General features: G+C 33.0%; 1 protein-coding gene across 1 annotated transcript in view; it reads right to left on the bottom strand.

Moving 5' to 3' along the window:
- LOC118206016 (low density lipoprotein receptor adapter protein 1) overlaps nucleotides 1-15,959 on the bottom strand; it is a 134,946-nt gene extending 118,987 nt beyond the window's left edge. The window contains exon 1 of the mRNA XM_085812134.1: nucleotides 15,858-15,959. Coding sequence (XP_085668260.1) covers nucleotides 15,858-15,873 — 16 coding nt within the window. The 5' untranslated portion in view covers nucleotides 15,874-15,959. The remainder of the gene's footprint in view (nucleotides 1-15,857) is intronic.
- Nucleotides 15,960-16,668: the final 709 nt, after the last annotated feature.

Raw genomic sequence — 16,668 nt, 5'->3', positions numbered from 1 at the left:
CTTGCATCTTATTTAAACCTATTCCCTCAAATTTCATTAGAGATTATTTCTTATTCAATCAACTCAGTTCTCACTTCGCAGCAAGGCAAACATACATAAAAACTCAAAACATCTTCATTAAAATTTATAAAATACAGAAAACCATAAAATACCAAATACATTAAAAAGCAGCCGAAAAACAATTTTTAGAATTAAAACTAGAGTTTCTACGCAAAAACAAGCAATTCGGCTAGCTGGCAGGAAGACAGATTTTTTGGTGCACAAAACTTTTGATTCCACTCAGCAGAAATTGGAGCACCATCTGACACAATTCACTATTCAACTAAGTTTTAAATGTAAACAAATGGCGGCCTCGTTAGGCTTAACTCGCCACGTAAACTTTTAAACTGTTGATTTCTACAACTATCACATGCAGATTAACTAAAGGTAGAAAAATCTTAACCGGAACATAGGAACAACACAATTCAATCCATTTAAAGCAAAAAATTCACAAATTACCAACATACTATAAGAACAAAAACTGAGCTCACCGAGCTGAGTAAAAGAATCGTAGTATCATATTTATATTTCTATAAGTTTGGTGAGGCCGATTCATAATGAAAAAGGGAGGTGCACAACTATATTTTACATCAGTCCCATATACAAAATTTCAACATTCTACAGCCACTCGTTTCTGAGTTATGCGAGATACATACTTACGTACGTACGTAAGTATGTATCTCGCATAACTCAGAATGTTTTTCAGTCTTTTCGCAGTCTTTTTCTAGAAAAAAAGATGTCTAGAAAAAAATATCTGATCTGAATCCATTTTACAAGCCGTTTCGGGAAAAAAAAAAAAGAGTACTTTATTGTGTCCGTACGGGCAGATTTTCGTTGAAATTTATTTTTCATTATAATATTCTGTAAATGTCTGATGCAGAGAGTGTCTCAGGGGAATAAGGCGACAGTATTATATGTAGGTGGGGTCAGAAAGAAAAAGATTGCCCTTGAATTGATTTAAATATACCTTTAATTTAGATGATACGTGAAATCCAGTGGCATCGCTTCGAATTGGCGAAATGAGGAGACATCTTTGATTTTCTTTTTCTGTAATGTACTGTTTGCCTGTAAATCACCAGACTTGAATGAAATCCGCAGACTTCATATTTTGCAGACAGGGGAACTATGTTCTAGGGAAGGGATGTCAAACAGACGTCTTGAAGGCCGCATGTAACCCCCAAAGCAATTTTATGCGGCCCGTGGAGACATTTCAGTTATGTTTTTGTTGCAAATACGGTGTTAGAAAACTTTAAAGATTTTAGTTATTTAAAGTCCGAATTTATATTATTTTTATATCCATTAAAAACAAGCATGAACAACAAGCCAGAAAATATATAAATGTCATTAACTCAAGATACAGATTTCATTAATTTTATTCGTACTTATCAAATAATAAATAAGCTCAGTTACGAACTTTTGCGCTAAGAATAACCGTTTTGTTTGGAAATGTATTTACATACGAACAGCTTTTTTCCACAGTCGAAAACTGATATGAAAAAAACGCAACTGACATCTACAAACCGTGATGAAGATAATTTTCAGCAATTTCTTTCGAAGGCTACAGAGTTTATCAGAATCTAATACCATCAAGTGTCAAGCTGTAGTAAGGAATAGAGAGTTTATAATTATTTTCATACAAGCATATATATTTTTATTTATGCGAAGATAAATTTAATAAATAACAGAAAGAAATTAGGCTGTTGTTATTTATTCTCAGGTTTTGTCCCACTTAGAAAGGTTTCTATGAAAACTTCGAAATTTTTCATAATTTATTTAACTTTAGTTTAAATTTAAGCAAATTATTTGATGATTAATTAAACATGCCAGAATTATTTGAAAGGAATGCCAGTCTAAGAATTTAATATTTAGATTTCAGCATGTTTGAATTACAAAGTTTAACGAACAAATACTCCTTGAAAGTAGCAAATCATAGATTTCAAACCGAAAATAAATAGAAATTTGATTTTTTTCCATTATGATATTTATGTTCCGTTTTCATAAATATTTACAACTAGCGTAATTACCCGATGCCGGATAAATTCGATTGAGAGTAATGTTTTATAACAACAGAGAGAACGGATTCCGCTGTAATTTTTCGTTAATAACGATGCAAAAAAATAGGATTCATATTCACACATTTTTCAGTCTGATGCGTATGAAACCGACATGAAAAATTTCGATACAACAATAAACTAATTCTCTCTCATTATATCAACAACAAAGGCTAGCAGTTTTTAATGATTTTCGTCTTTCTAATTATCGTAAAAGCTCAAGTTCCATCCAATAGTTCACCTACATTCAATTTTAGTCGATTAATCGACGATGGCAAAACCTTGTTCATAATTTGATCACAAATCAATAACGCTAACACACTAACCAGCATTCTTCTTTATGTATATAGATTTTGTAACACTTACAAATTTTTGATGAACAAACTCTACGATTTGAAAGTGAGCAGTAGTAATACTTTTCGAAATAAAAGCATGTTTATCTCCAATGCGCAAGACTGTTGCCACTCGTAAAAATGAGTGCGAAAATTAGTGTTTTCGGAGTTTTTAATTAATATCTCGGCTGATTAAAGTCGTATAAAGTTGGGAATAGTCGAAATGGCTTCCCACGAATTTTTGGAATCGGGAATAATGTATTTAATGTTTGGCAATGCTATTTTTATTTTAGTGTAAAACTTAGGAACTTTTTATTAATAAACTCTACGATTTATAATCGAGCAGTGGCAACACTTCTCGAAATAAAGCGGATTTTTATCTCCAGCGTGCGAGACTGTTGCCACTTGGAAAATTGAAAGCGAAAATTTGCGTTTTCCGAGTTTTTAATTAATATCTCTGATTTTAGCTATTTTTTTTTTTTTTTTTTTTTTTCGTTTTTTGGAAAAAAGTGGCCGTCGACCTTTCCTAGGACTCAGAAAAGAGTTGTAGAAAGTTTGGTGACGATAGGCTATAGTAGTAACTGAGTTAATTGCGAACAACACACAGACTACATCTTCTTTATATATAGATAGTAAGATTTAAATTACTTTTATTTTATTAAAAACTTCTGGCCCCCCAGTTATTTCCAGATCGTGCATGCGGCTCACGTGCAATTTGAGTTTGACATCTTTGAATTTAGCCTATCAACTATGTTGTTTAAACCCTACAGAGTAATTCATTGCGCATTTTTGATAATAAGCGAACGTCACAGGCATTTGTGAATATGTCAAACAGCTCAAGATCTAGTGATGCAACGACGATAACAAAATTTATATAACTTTATATATCGGCAATTTGAGCCGACGACATTCCTTAAACCTGGATTTTAAATTGCATGTCATTTTATATTTTACTCTTGCTACTTTCTTTAATTCTTTATTTATTGTTATTTGCCATGACTACGATTATTATTTATATACTTCTTAATATTTTATTTAATCTAAATTACTCGTTATTTATTGTTCTTCATTATTTCACTTCGAAGAAAGCATATTATTTTTAGCTAACATCTAAATCATGCTTTGGGAAAAGAAAATCCGTAAACTCGATCATGCTTGAGAACAAGACGAAGGAAAAGTGAAAAAGGTTCTGAAGCAGTATTTAACCTTCACACACCTTGGCAAGTGTTGACGTTGAACAATACATAAAATCTACAATTTATTTTTCGTATTCCTTCATGCACATTCAATTCTCCGAGTTTTTCCGTTTATCCATTTAGCACAGTAATAGATGCTTAATTCATTTTTCAAATTTAATCAGTTTATTATTTATTAACAAAAAGCGATTTGCAAGCAATATGATCACGTTTTAATAATTTAAATACTTATTATACATTTTTAATTACTGTGCCTAACTGATGTAATTTAAAAAACATTTAATTTTTAATTTAATTTTTACCCATATTAGAATATTTGCAGCTTTACTTATAAAAAAAGTTTCTAATGCATTATGCACATATGTTACACATTATGTAATTGCATTGAATTACTTGCATCTTTCTTTCATTTTTTTAGCCTTTTTTAATTTTAAATTTTACATAGTAAACTACCCTTTGATATATTAGTTACACAACAACTTGGAATTCTCAAATTACAATTTTTTAATTTCGCCAAGATTCCCTATAGTCTTTCGTAAATTCCAGCTAGCATAGTACTTTAATGAAAATATAAACATCAATAAAATTTGCACTTACCAGAAAATATCATAATGATTTTAAAAATACACTTGTTAATAAATAAATTACAGTATTAATTAAAAATAAATTACTCTATTAATTAAAAATACACTTAACAAAGTTTGCTACTGCCGAAAAATGTGTAACTGTGTATTGAATATTGCATGCTTTTGCAAAGAAATGTAAAACAAGTTTTTAATTTTTTAAAAAGTTTTTAATTTAGAGAAATTTTCACGTTTTTAATTTCCGGTCCGAATACACCGGACCGAAAAGAACATCCCAAACATCTAACATTCTGGCAGATAGAATTGTTCTATGATTTACGATGGCAATAGATTTCACTAACGATTAGGTGATTATTGTATTAATAAAGGACATTTCTAAACTCTCTGTATACTATTCCACAAGACAGTGAACCAATACCAGAGCTTCCGACCTGACAGTAAATGCCATATAGCATTGAATACTCTGACACCAGAGATCATTTAAAAATCACTTAGCGATCACACAGCCCGATTCAGACTTGATAGTACCATTACGAGTTCCTGCTGCGCCTGAACTGACACCAAACAGAACGGACAAAGGAAAAGCTTTTTGCTTACGGAGTACCTTTGTAATAGATTTACAATTACCACGACACCATCAAAATGAAAAATCAACTATATAAGACAGAAACTTTGCTAAAGAGCGAGAAGATCGTTACAGGTGAAACAGCGAGTTGCTTCTAGTACTGTATAAAGCTGCTTTCAGACGACGGTATAAAGAGCATAAGTGAGCTGCGTTGCCAGGCAACCAGTGTGCTACATCACAAAATCTGGTTTAGGGCTCTTGGCACAAAATTCGAAGTTTTAAACTTTATGCCGACTTGGGATAAGGGTCGACCAATCAGAGCGAACGCGCGAAACCTGAATGGAAAAACAGAGTGGGAAAAACACACCAACGTATGCTCAAATTCATCTTCTTTAATTGGGTGCGGCTTAGACCATGTGTCACAGGTGTGAACCGAACTCCCGCATTTTATTCCTTGTGACTCTGTGACATTTAAGTCGCCGTCTGAACGAAGCCTAAAGGCAGCTAATCTCTCCCATATTTACCACTCCCAAGACAAGAGTGAGTGACCAGCTCAGGAGGAGGGCGCTCGGACACGATTAGCCGCATAAGCAGGGCGGGTAACTCATGCGTTACCGACCCTATCCACGGCCAACTGGAAGAATAAACTAAATTTATGAAGGTAACTCCCTACCCCACGTCGCGCGAGGACTCAGAGGGGTGCACAAAGAGAATGCAATGCCACGAAAATTTTGAAGCAGCACTAAGCACATTTTATGACAGGTGCAAACAAACAGATTATGCAAAATGTTTCAGCTTCAAATGCCGATCAATGATGTCATTTGAAAATTTGATAAAAGGAGCAAAGCCAATCTGTTAACTTTTGAGAGTTACTCAAAACCATGCAAAGTGATTATTTGTGCAGTATTTATGTAAAGAGACGAAAACTAAACAAAGAAAATGTCTGCAAAACCCGTTTGACGAAAGTCTTATCAAAAAGAGGATTTTATTAACGGTGTAAATATTGGAATTAAGTACAGCTGATTGCCGTTGCCATCGCTGATACAGCAGATATTGAACAACACGCAAGAACTCTGAGGAAACTCTGAAAGTGCTATATATTATTAAGTATCCCCCCCCCTTCCTTTACGTTTGTACGGGGTTCCTGTGGATTTGCAGTGAATAACGACGACAGTACTAGAGGGAATATCGAAACACACTTTATTGGCCGGTATTAATTAGGACAGCTCCAAAGTCACGTTTTACAGTCGTCAAAGATCTACTATAAACTCGCTGGAACAATCAGCGCCACAGCCTTCGGGTTAGGCTATAACGGTGGAGACAGCTTCACTGCAAAGCACCAGAGTACAACTACTGACTCTGCTCGGTCGTTCTCGGAACTCCACGTACTCTCAAAACTCTCCACACTACAACTCGCGATGCACTCGACGACACACAGAGCACAGCTCCCGACTCTTCGGTTCAGTCGTTCCCGGAGCTCAGCACGATCTCTCGACGATGCACCAACCGCGATACACTACGAGACTTTCTCGGTGCACTCGACGACCCACTCGGCACTCGCTTCCCTGCTGCCAACTCGATCGACTCCGCACGGACTGACTAACTCGAGACTAACTATATCGCACTGTCTCTCCGCGTACCAGCAGGGTTTATATAGTTTTAGTCTTGTGTTCGAGAACATTCTGGGCTAAACCGGTAAGAATTCGTTCCAGAAGGTTCTCCATCCGTTCATGGCGTATCGCCAATTTTGTCGCCAAATGGGCGATTTCTCGCCAAATGTGGCAACACTGCCTTCCCTTACTATTTTATGGCAACCCTAAACTTGCTTTGCGGGAAAGCTATCTTACCGCGCCTGTACATTTAGTAACACTATATAAAAAAAGAGAAATATGAATCATGATAGCGAGTCTGCAGATTGTCAACAAATATCACAACGCACAGTTCGATGCATATAATGTCATTCTTAGAATACGACTAATCTCCCACATTAACCTAAAACAGTATTCGAGCTCTAGCTGATCCATTGCCACGCCTCGTAAAAAATGTATAACTCAACACCGTAGGCAACATTTACTAAATCTTTTGCATTTTCAGCCATCATGTGCCCGTAGTTGTTTAAAATTTAATTCCTTTATCTGAGAATCAAGTTTCGTCTGGGTTTAAAGATAACTTCCTGGTACTACATTTTCCTTGCAAGCATTTTAAATTTCTTCTAACAAAACCCAGCTAACAGTTTTAGGCAAAATAGTTTAAGTGCTTGTTATAAATTTTAAATAGTTGTTTGTCCAATATTGCAAAAAAGAAAATACATTGGAAAAAGTATTAATTTCTCATCATGAGAAATGCTTATCCTGGAAAAATTTACGTGGTTTCAAAACACAAGTGGCTTTCAAGCAATGAGCAAACAATAATTCAGTGTTTCATTTTCCCTATTTCTGCGTCAAATAAGTAATATATTTATACAGCTGAATGTGCTTGTATATTTGGGAACAGTGCACGCAGTGTCCCAGCTGTGTAAAATTTTCGACACTTCATTGTTGTTAACTAATATAAGATTTGTGAATATGGTCAGGTGAATGTTTCCGCTACTGAGAACACAATAATATTTATATGCAAATAAAAAGATATGTTAGATGAAGTATATAAAAGTGAAATGATGAAACTTTTTAACTTAGAAGAGAAACAAGCCAATGTGAAATCCATAACAATACAATCTGAAAGTCTTCAGATTTTATATTTCGCCCAAAGGGGCTTTTTTTTAACGTTCTGTGTGCTGCCTTTATTTATTAAATATCATGGTTTTCGCACTTAAACCATAAAATTCAATTCAACAACAATATCATAAAGTAATTTAAAAAGAGTAAATTTTTCCCCTTTTTCGCACAGTGTTGCCACTGCTCGCTTTGAAATTGCTGAGTTTGCTATTCAAAAATTCTCTAAAATGTTACAAAATGTGAAGTCGATAATGAAATAAATTCTAAATTCCAAATTAGGGCTTCCAGATGCCCCTATTCGGTGGAGGATTACGTCATTCAAAATCGGACGGAGGTACCGTTCTTTTTTCACAGTGCGAGAAACATACATACATTCATGTAGATTCTTCAGTACTTAATTTATTTAAATATAATGCAAGGATCTAATATTTGGTGGCAACAATTTGAAAAGTGAAACGCTGTTTATAGTGAACCAGAAAAAAAAATGCCAAAATGAAATTAATAGAAGGTTTCTGTTTAGTCTAATTTTCATAATAAGTTAAAATTAATAGAAGGTTGCTGTTTAGTCTGATTTTCATAATAAGTTATCAGAAATCATTTTCAAACACAGGGGAAAATTAAACAGATTTAAGTACTTTTAGTGATCAAGAAACACAGAAATAGATATCACTACGTAATATCTATTATATAAAAACTGTAATAATTTATAAGAATGTCAATTTTGGTTACTTTAAAATACGTGAAAGAAATTTTTATTTTAGATCTTCCAAAGAAAAGGAAGTTCAAATGCTGGATATGCTATGAACATCTGTAACTATCATACTCATGTACAGTGCTTCAAATAATTTGGTATGAAAACTCCTTCCAGAGATAAATGGCAAGGAAAAAGAGATACAAAATCAGATATTCCATCCACTTGGCATTTCCGATTGTCAGCTCTTGACAATAACAATCTTGCTTACTAGCAATACTACTTTAATTACTGCCCCATAGCAGTAAAAAAAGCCCCGATCAGCTTCTCCTAGCAAATGATAAGAGAGATGGAACGTTAAGGACCCCGGCAGAGGAGCTCATGATTTGTTACTATGCACAACCTGGTACGCACAGGATTTACCGTGATTCATATTTCTAGCAAGACATCTCTCACATAAGAAAATCTGCACCCTTATAACAGTGATTTCTGCCTTTTCTGGCACAAACTGAAGATCCTGAATGAAACTAATTACAGGCATTAGGACTTTTTAGGTGGAGGAAACGTGAAAAATAAGCAATGCCATCTCCAGGTCTCGAACCTAGACCTCTCGAATACACGCCGAGTGTGCTACCGCTATACCACGATGGCATGCAGAAAGGAGGGAGAAAATACCTTATACGCTCTTCGTAAATATAAGTGCAATATATATATATATATATATAAGAAAATCTGAAAGGTTTCAGATTTTAAATTACGTCCAAAGAGGCATTTTTTAACATTTTGCGTGTTACATTTATTTACTAAATATCACGTTCTTCGCACTTAAACCATAAAATTCAGTTCAACAGCGATATCTCAAAATAATTTTAAATTGAGCATATCATTAGGATTACCGATAAACAATCTCACGAGCTGGAGATAATTTTTTTTTTTTTTTTTTTTCCCTGTACAACGTTGCTATGGCTCGCTTTAAAATCCTTAAGTTTGTTAATCAAAAATTCGTTAAAGTTTTACAAAATATGAAATCGATAATAAAACAAAATCCAAATTTGGGTTTCCAGATGCCCCTATTCGCAGTAGGATTACGTCATTCAAAATTGGATGGCTCCAGGTACCGTTGTTTTATCACAATGCGAGAAACTTATACACATTTATGCAGATTTCTCATTATTTAATTTCTTCAAATATAATACAGAGCGATGATATTTGGTGGCAACAGTTTGAAAAATGATACAGCCTTTTAAAGGTTTCAATGCAAACTGCCAAAACGAAAACGAATCTCCTTTTTTATCGCGTCCTTCAGGCCAAATTGCCTCTTTGGACTAAAAATAAATACAAATTCTTGAAATTTCTGCCTCAGTTTTAAATTTTTCGCTTTTTGGCAACCAGTTTAACAAACTTATTCCGCTCGTATGAAAAGGTCGTATGGTATTTTTATATTACATAGCATATTATACTTGTATATATAACTCATTTGGTACACAATGTTTATTCTATGATCTGTAACTGCCCTTCCTTACTATGTTTCCTATCTAGGCAACATTTTGAATTGATTGTTATTTTAACGAGTTGCATTATTTTTGGATCAGTTGTTATTACGCTCAACTGCTGTTCTGTTTTGCTTAGTAAATCTAAGCTACTAATATACGTATATTATTATTTATACGTAGTAAAATAATAATATACGTATATCTTTAAAATTTCCCATACACAGTCTCGCGCTCTGGAGATATTGCTTGCATATCCATTCATAATATATGTAGATTAATCTACGTATATTATTATTTGCTTAGTAAATCTACGTATATTATGAATAAAAATGGTACTTTTCCGTTTTGCCGGCGCAAGCGATAAAGTCGCTAATAATGGTGCAACCGATGCCAAACGGAATATTCTCGCTGGTAACCTTTTACGCCTCATTTTCAAAACAAGTCGCAGCTTTTTCTTATCAGATTGAATGTTTCTTTCAATACTGACATATAATTACATAGAATTTTTATCAGATAGTTCAGTTTTATGTCCAAGGCCATTTTCGATAATTAAGTCAATTAGGATGCAATCACAGCGCTTACCCGAAGCCGAAAATATAGAAAAGGTAAAGTCAAGAGTTAAATTCATCAATTCTAATGAGAATGCATTAGCGAAGTAAAGTACTGCAGTTTTACATAATTTCTGAGTAAGCTATTCGTACGAATTGAAATATTTCTTGCATTTAAACTTGTGTTCCAAATTAAGATTTAACTTGAAATTAATGTAGATAATTACTGAGAGCATTAGATTTTTGTAGAGAGTAGTTTACGTGAGATGAGATCGCTTGGGGTCACCTGATATGAACCGGCGAATCAGGATGCTGAACCATGAAAGCGTAGTAAATTCTTAAATTAATGTCTTTTTACAAATTTGTTGTCTTTATTTATCGGTTTTTTATAAAATTTTAAGCGATATTAAAATGTTTATGCCTTTAAAAAAAGAATTCTTAAAACTAACATTTTTTTAAATATTTTTTATGTGTATACTGTATGTTGTCGCCAATAAAGTCTGCTTGGCGAGATTTGCGCCGGCGAAACGGAAAAGTACCATAAAAATTTATATTTTTAACTATAAGCTATAATATACGTAGATTTACTATCTTACAGCTACTACGACTTATTGCTTCTTATCATTTCACTTACAATATCTGCTGTCAGATCTGCCACCCCGTCACATTGCTGAGGTAATTTGTGAGGTATTTTCTCCTTTTTTTATCGCGTGCCTTAATTGGCAACCCATCCGGATAGCACTAGGAGGTCCGGGGGTTCAAATCTCGGCAAGGGTATCGTTGATTCTTCATACTTCCTGGCTCTAAGTACTAAATGGTTTTACAAGTAGCGTTCGAACTAAAATGTGGCGAATGATAATTTATCACCACCAAGATTTGGTAAGTGAATAGCCTCCTCACCAGCTGTCCTTTAAGTGAGGAAGAGTGTAAGGAATTCTCTTCTTCCTTTACGGCTTGCCTTCGTTATGTAATTGAAAGCATGTGAGGCGAAATTCATCAGGTGGTCCGAAATATGAATCCTGGCGAGGACATTGCAGTATTTTCATGTTTCCTGCTTTGAAAAGCTTAATGATGTACAGCAAGTTAATTCCGTGCTTGATAAACACAATGGTGAAAACAAATAACTCCTTTATTTTTGGTGCGCTATTATTTTGACCAAAACTAGAGTAGTCAGCAGACGCCATACTGTCATCCCAAAAGCTATGGCCGACTAGAGTTGTTATAAGGTATTTTCTCCCTCCTTTCTGCATGCCTTCGTGGTGTAATGGTAGCACACTCGGCGCGTATTCGAGAGGTCCAGATTCGTCCCCTTAATCCAATTTTCACATCCTACATTGATGAACCGTAACAAATAAAGATTTTTATTTTAGTATAATCATCAAAAAAAAAAAAAATTGAAACGTTTCAGATTTTAACAGTCGCCCAAAAGGATTTGTTAAGGCTTTTTATGTTCTTTCTGAGCTCGCAATCTACCAGCCTGCTCTTACACTCACTCATGCTAACTTTTTCTTTTTCAGCTCATTAAACTTCTTCGAACTTCGCCGCATGCAGTACAACAACAAAATCAAAAAATTTTTAGAAGATGCATCGCAGCGTATGTTTAGAACGCCCGATGTAGTGTTAAGTGTTAGCATACCATTTTTACATTTTCTTGAGTGTTTTCTGAAATTCGCCACATAAATATTCAGTTTACTTAGTAAGATTGCCAGCATTTTTTTTTCTTTTTACTTCCTTGTACGAAATAGAAAGGAAGTATTATAATCGCGAAAAGTTTCCGGCAGCATATTTCAACGAAAATATTCATTTTGACCGCTATCGAATGCAATTTAACGATGTTTTTGCGTGATATCTGTACGTAAGAACAGAATAAAAGACTCGTTTCCTCCAAAAAAAATTATAAAACTGCTTTAAAATTAATTCTGAAGATAATTTTTTGTGGCGTCTGTACGAACGTATGTACGTACGTATCTCGCATAACTCAAAACGAGTAGCCTCAGAACGTTGAAATTTGGTATATAGGACTGCTATAACATGTAGATGTGCACCTCGTATTTTGGTTGCAATCGGTTGCACCAAACGTATATAAATATATTTATATATATATCCACTCTGTTACCCGGCTCAGTGATCTCAGTTTCTTTACTCTTATATGTTTGTAAATTGTACATTTTTTGCTTTAAAAATGATTGAGTTATGTTGTTTTTATCTTCCGGTTAAGGTTTTTAGTAAATCTGTATGCAATATTTTTTATAATTATGAACAATTTAAAAATTATTTAAGTGCCGCTAAGCCAAATAATTTTTTTGATGGCCGCCATTGGCTTCTTTACCTTTGAAACAGTAGGATAGTGGATTTGTGGCCAATCCAGAGAAACTTAGCTTCGCAACAACAAAGATAACGCCTTCATTTATTATTGCGAATTAAATCACGCTTAATCCATTCTGGAATTTATTGGAGGAAATAAGTGTTTAAGATTCACTTCCTAATTTTCAATACAGACATCTTGAGTTTTAATGCCTTGTCGCGAAGTGAGAACTGAATTAATTGAATGGGAAATGTTGAATCGTCTGTGAAAAACTGTTTCTTTTTTGTCGTTGTTCTTTGCTTAATTTCTTTTATGCATCGTTTTAGATTTATTATAATATTTGAATAGAACATGTGACAGCGTTCTTAAGATGATATAAATTTTGTGCATTCTGAATTTTAAAGAGCGCAATTATTCTATTGTGGTTTATGCGCTATCGACGAAGTAGATTTAATTCAATCCAATAAGTTTAAATGAAATGCAAGAAAAAAATGGGTATAATTAAATATTCTGTACAAGGAAGTCATGTGGTGCACACATCAGATTTTTTTAATTAACTTTTTATGTGTTAATTTTATTTATTAAATATCACGCTCTTACCACTTACACGATATAAAAATTCAGTTCAAAAGAAAATCGCAGAATATTTCAAACAGCATATCTTTAGAACTACCGATTGCATGTTAGACGTTGCCATGCATATTTTTATATTCCCTACAAACATTTTTTTTGAATGACAAGAGTCTCGCATGCTGAAGATAAAATTGCTTTATTTAATCCAAAAATTCATTCATGAAATAAACTACAAAAGAAATTCCAAATTTGGGATTCCAGGTGCACATGTTCGGGTAGAGGGCTAAGTTATTCAAAATCGGATGGCTCTAGGTATCGTCGTTTTTTCACAACGCAACGAGCATACATCAAAATAATACAGGGTGATAACATTTGGTGGAAACAATTTGAAAAGTGACACGCCGTATATAGTTAACCAACAGAAAATTTCACGTCTAGACTATTATAACCCCTTTTGAGTTAATAAAATAAAAAGGATAGTTTAAAAATTTTAGAAAAAAAACCTTCTATGACACTATCTTGCTTTTTCAAGCATATGAATTATAATTGAATGTAACATATGGAAATAATAATCCAAAAAAAAACTTTTAAAATTTGAATTCATTATTAATTTTATAACTAATTTTTTCACAAATAAAGAAATAATATTACAAAGCATCTTTTTTTTTTTCGTTCGTGACATCGATCACATTATCATTTCGGAGGAAAAGTCATCGCACAAACAAAAATTCTCGCATCTATGGTAAGAGAAACATATGATGTTATCATTATGAGAAATTCTCAAAAACTGTGGCTTATCGAATTCTTTCATATTGTTGTTTGTTTTCAAAATCATTGAAACAGAGAAAATTACTTTACTTCTTTAAATATTTTACATTCTCAATAGTCTCACTCATGCTTTACATAAACGTTTGCTTGAAAAAAAAAAAAACTTTTAAATTTGCAATCACAGAGTGAGTTATCCAAATCTCTAGACGATATTAATCTAAACGTCATTATGGTTAATAATTTAAAGAAACTGTATGCTAGAAATGGATTCTTATATTCCAGCTCTTAATTAAAACATATCTATTCCTATATTTTTTTCCGTTAATTCCTACAGCATATCGTCAAAATGTGTATATGTACAATTATAAATCAAAGTAATAAAAAAAAAATCTGAAAGGTTTCAGATTTTATATTACGTCCAAAGAGGCGTTTCTTTAACGTTTTGTGTGTTACCTTTATTTATTAAATATCATGTTCTTCGCACTTAAACCATAAAATTCAATTCAGCAGCAATATTGCAAAATAATTTTAAAATGAGCATATCTTTAGAATTTCCGATACACAGTTCCGCGCGCTGGAGATAATCCTCCCCCCCCCCCGCACAGTGTTGCCTTTGCTCGCTTTGAAATCGTTGAGTTTCGCAATCAAAAATTCGTTTAAATTTTACAAAATATGAAATAAATAATAAAACAAATTCCAAATTTGGGCTTCCAGACGGCCATATTCGGGTGGAGGTCTATGTTATTCAAAATGTCATGACTCTACATATTGTTTTTTCACAATGCCAGAAACATACATAAATTCATGCAGATTCTTCATTATTTAATTTCTTTAAATATAGTGCAAGGTTCTAATATTTGGCGTCAAAAATTTGAAAATTGAAACCCCATTTCATAGTGGACAACGCAAAATGCCAAAACGAAATTAATAACCCTTCTCGGCAAATTGCCCTTTCGGATTGGCTCATATTCCGTTTACGTTCAATAATTCCAATAATCACTTATCGTGTTTCGGTCATATTTAATTAATTTATTGTATTTTTATTTTTAACTACTTCGTACAGTTTCGGTTAGTCTTAATATGCATAATGGGATTAGTACATAGTCAACTACCAATGAAAGAGGTCAGAACCTTTCTAAGAAACATTTTATGCTTTATGAAACGACTGAAAATTACTATCACAAACCATCAGCGTAAAACGAAACTGTCAATTATTTTGAATAGCGATTTTATTTACGAAACTAAATTCAGGTTATACTGTCTGAAAACACTAACAGTATTTATTAACATAACTTTTCCTTTTTCGTGATGATATCTAATTATTATACGGATTCTTTTTCTTTCCTGTGTATTTTTAACCAGAGAAAGAAGAATAAGAAACATCTTTAGAGTTACTTGCATTATTATATAATTAACAAAAAAGAGACATTGTTAAATTATGAGTTTCGACAGTTTCCACTTAATATTTAACTTATTTTAGCATCAACATTCTAATTAACAGCTTTACTCTGACCATTTTTAAGATAAACGAAGGTGGCTTTTGATACTGTTATACTTTATTACTGTGTATTTGCTACATGTACGTGCTTGGGAAATAAAATTAAAATAAATGTCCTGGAAAAACAGATTATAATTGATAAACTAAGCGTCATTTTCCCAAAAAGAATAAAATGTGCCATAAGTATGTCAAAACAACTTATTACAGATAAGAAAACATTTCTGCTTATTAATGATATCTTTTCTAGTAAAGAGATTTTTTTAAAATAATAATATGAGTGAATTTAAAAGATCAAAAAGAAATATGCTTTCAGAGTTCATATTATGAATACAGTTATAAAATTGGTATCATATTCCTGAAATTTCTTCCAGCTACTAACAAAATTCCGGGAAATTCGGCCCCATTTTTGACAATGGAAAAAGGAACAATAAATGCTTTGACCCAACGCGCAACCGGTCACATGAGTGGAAATAAAAAAATGTAAACAAATGTAAGCCTACCTTTATCGGAAGACATGGTCCCCACGCGATATTAATCCGATCCTGCTTGTTCCAAGTTTGAAAGCTTACTGTTTCGCCTCCAACACACCTGGTAAAATGCAGACAGCTCTGCGCAGCCGCGAATTTATACAGCGCCATCTACAGGCTAAATTCGATACCTTCAATTGTTTAGAAAAACTGCTTATAAATTGCTTATAAATATTTTTGTTATTTTACGTCTTGCTTTTATTTTTATCACATTCACATTTAGACTACATATCAGGATGGAAAAGAATATGTAAAAAGTTTATTGATTTCTCTGCTTAATACCCAATTTCGCGGCTAAGCTGATTTTTTTTTTTTTTTCTTTTTCTTCTTCTAAGTAGCCGGACATGTATTTCAAGCAGTTACACTCAACAAAATCCAAGTTGATTTTTTATGCAGTCATTGTTGAGCTAAAATTAACACAAGCATTAAAACTTTACATTAATTTACATTTAAATTTTTCATGACTTTATAGTTTACACAGAATATTTTTTCTTGGAATACCAGAAAAAATATGAACAAAATAAAACTGTCATCATTATTAACCTTTGGCTACATTTTTACACGTAACTTAAAATAACACATTTAATTAAAAATATTTACATATTTTTCTAGGCTACAGATTTGTCCTTTGTTACCATTCTGAGCTAATTATTGAGACATTAAATGGTTATAATAATTAAATGGTAATAAAGTAAAATAATAATTAAATGGTAATAAAGTAAAAATTTCACATTTCTACAACAATAATAATAACGACAAAGAAGAAGGAAAGAAAAACATTAAA

Source organism: Stegodyphus dumicola, chromosome 2 (assembly GCF_044657685.1).
Source record: "Stegodyphus dumicola isolate Sdum_Otavi_A_Nest chromosome 2, ASM4465768v1".
NCBI lineage: Eukaryota > Metazoa > Arthropoda > Arachnida > Araneae > Eresidae > Stegodyphus > Stegodyphus dumicola.
Note: the sequence above shows the minus strand (reverse complement) of the source record. Positions and strands in the feature narration are given on the sequence as shown.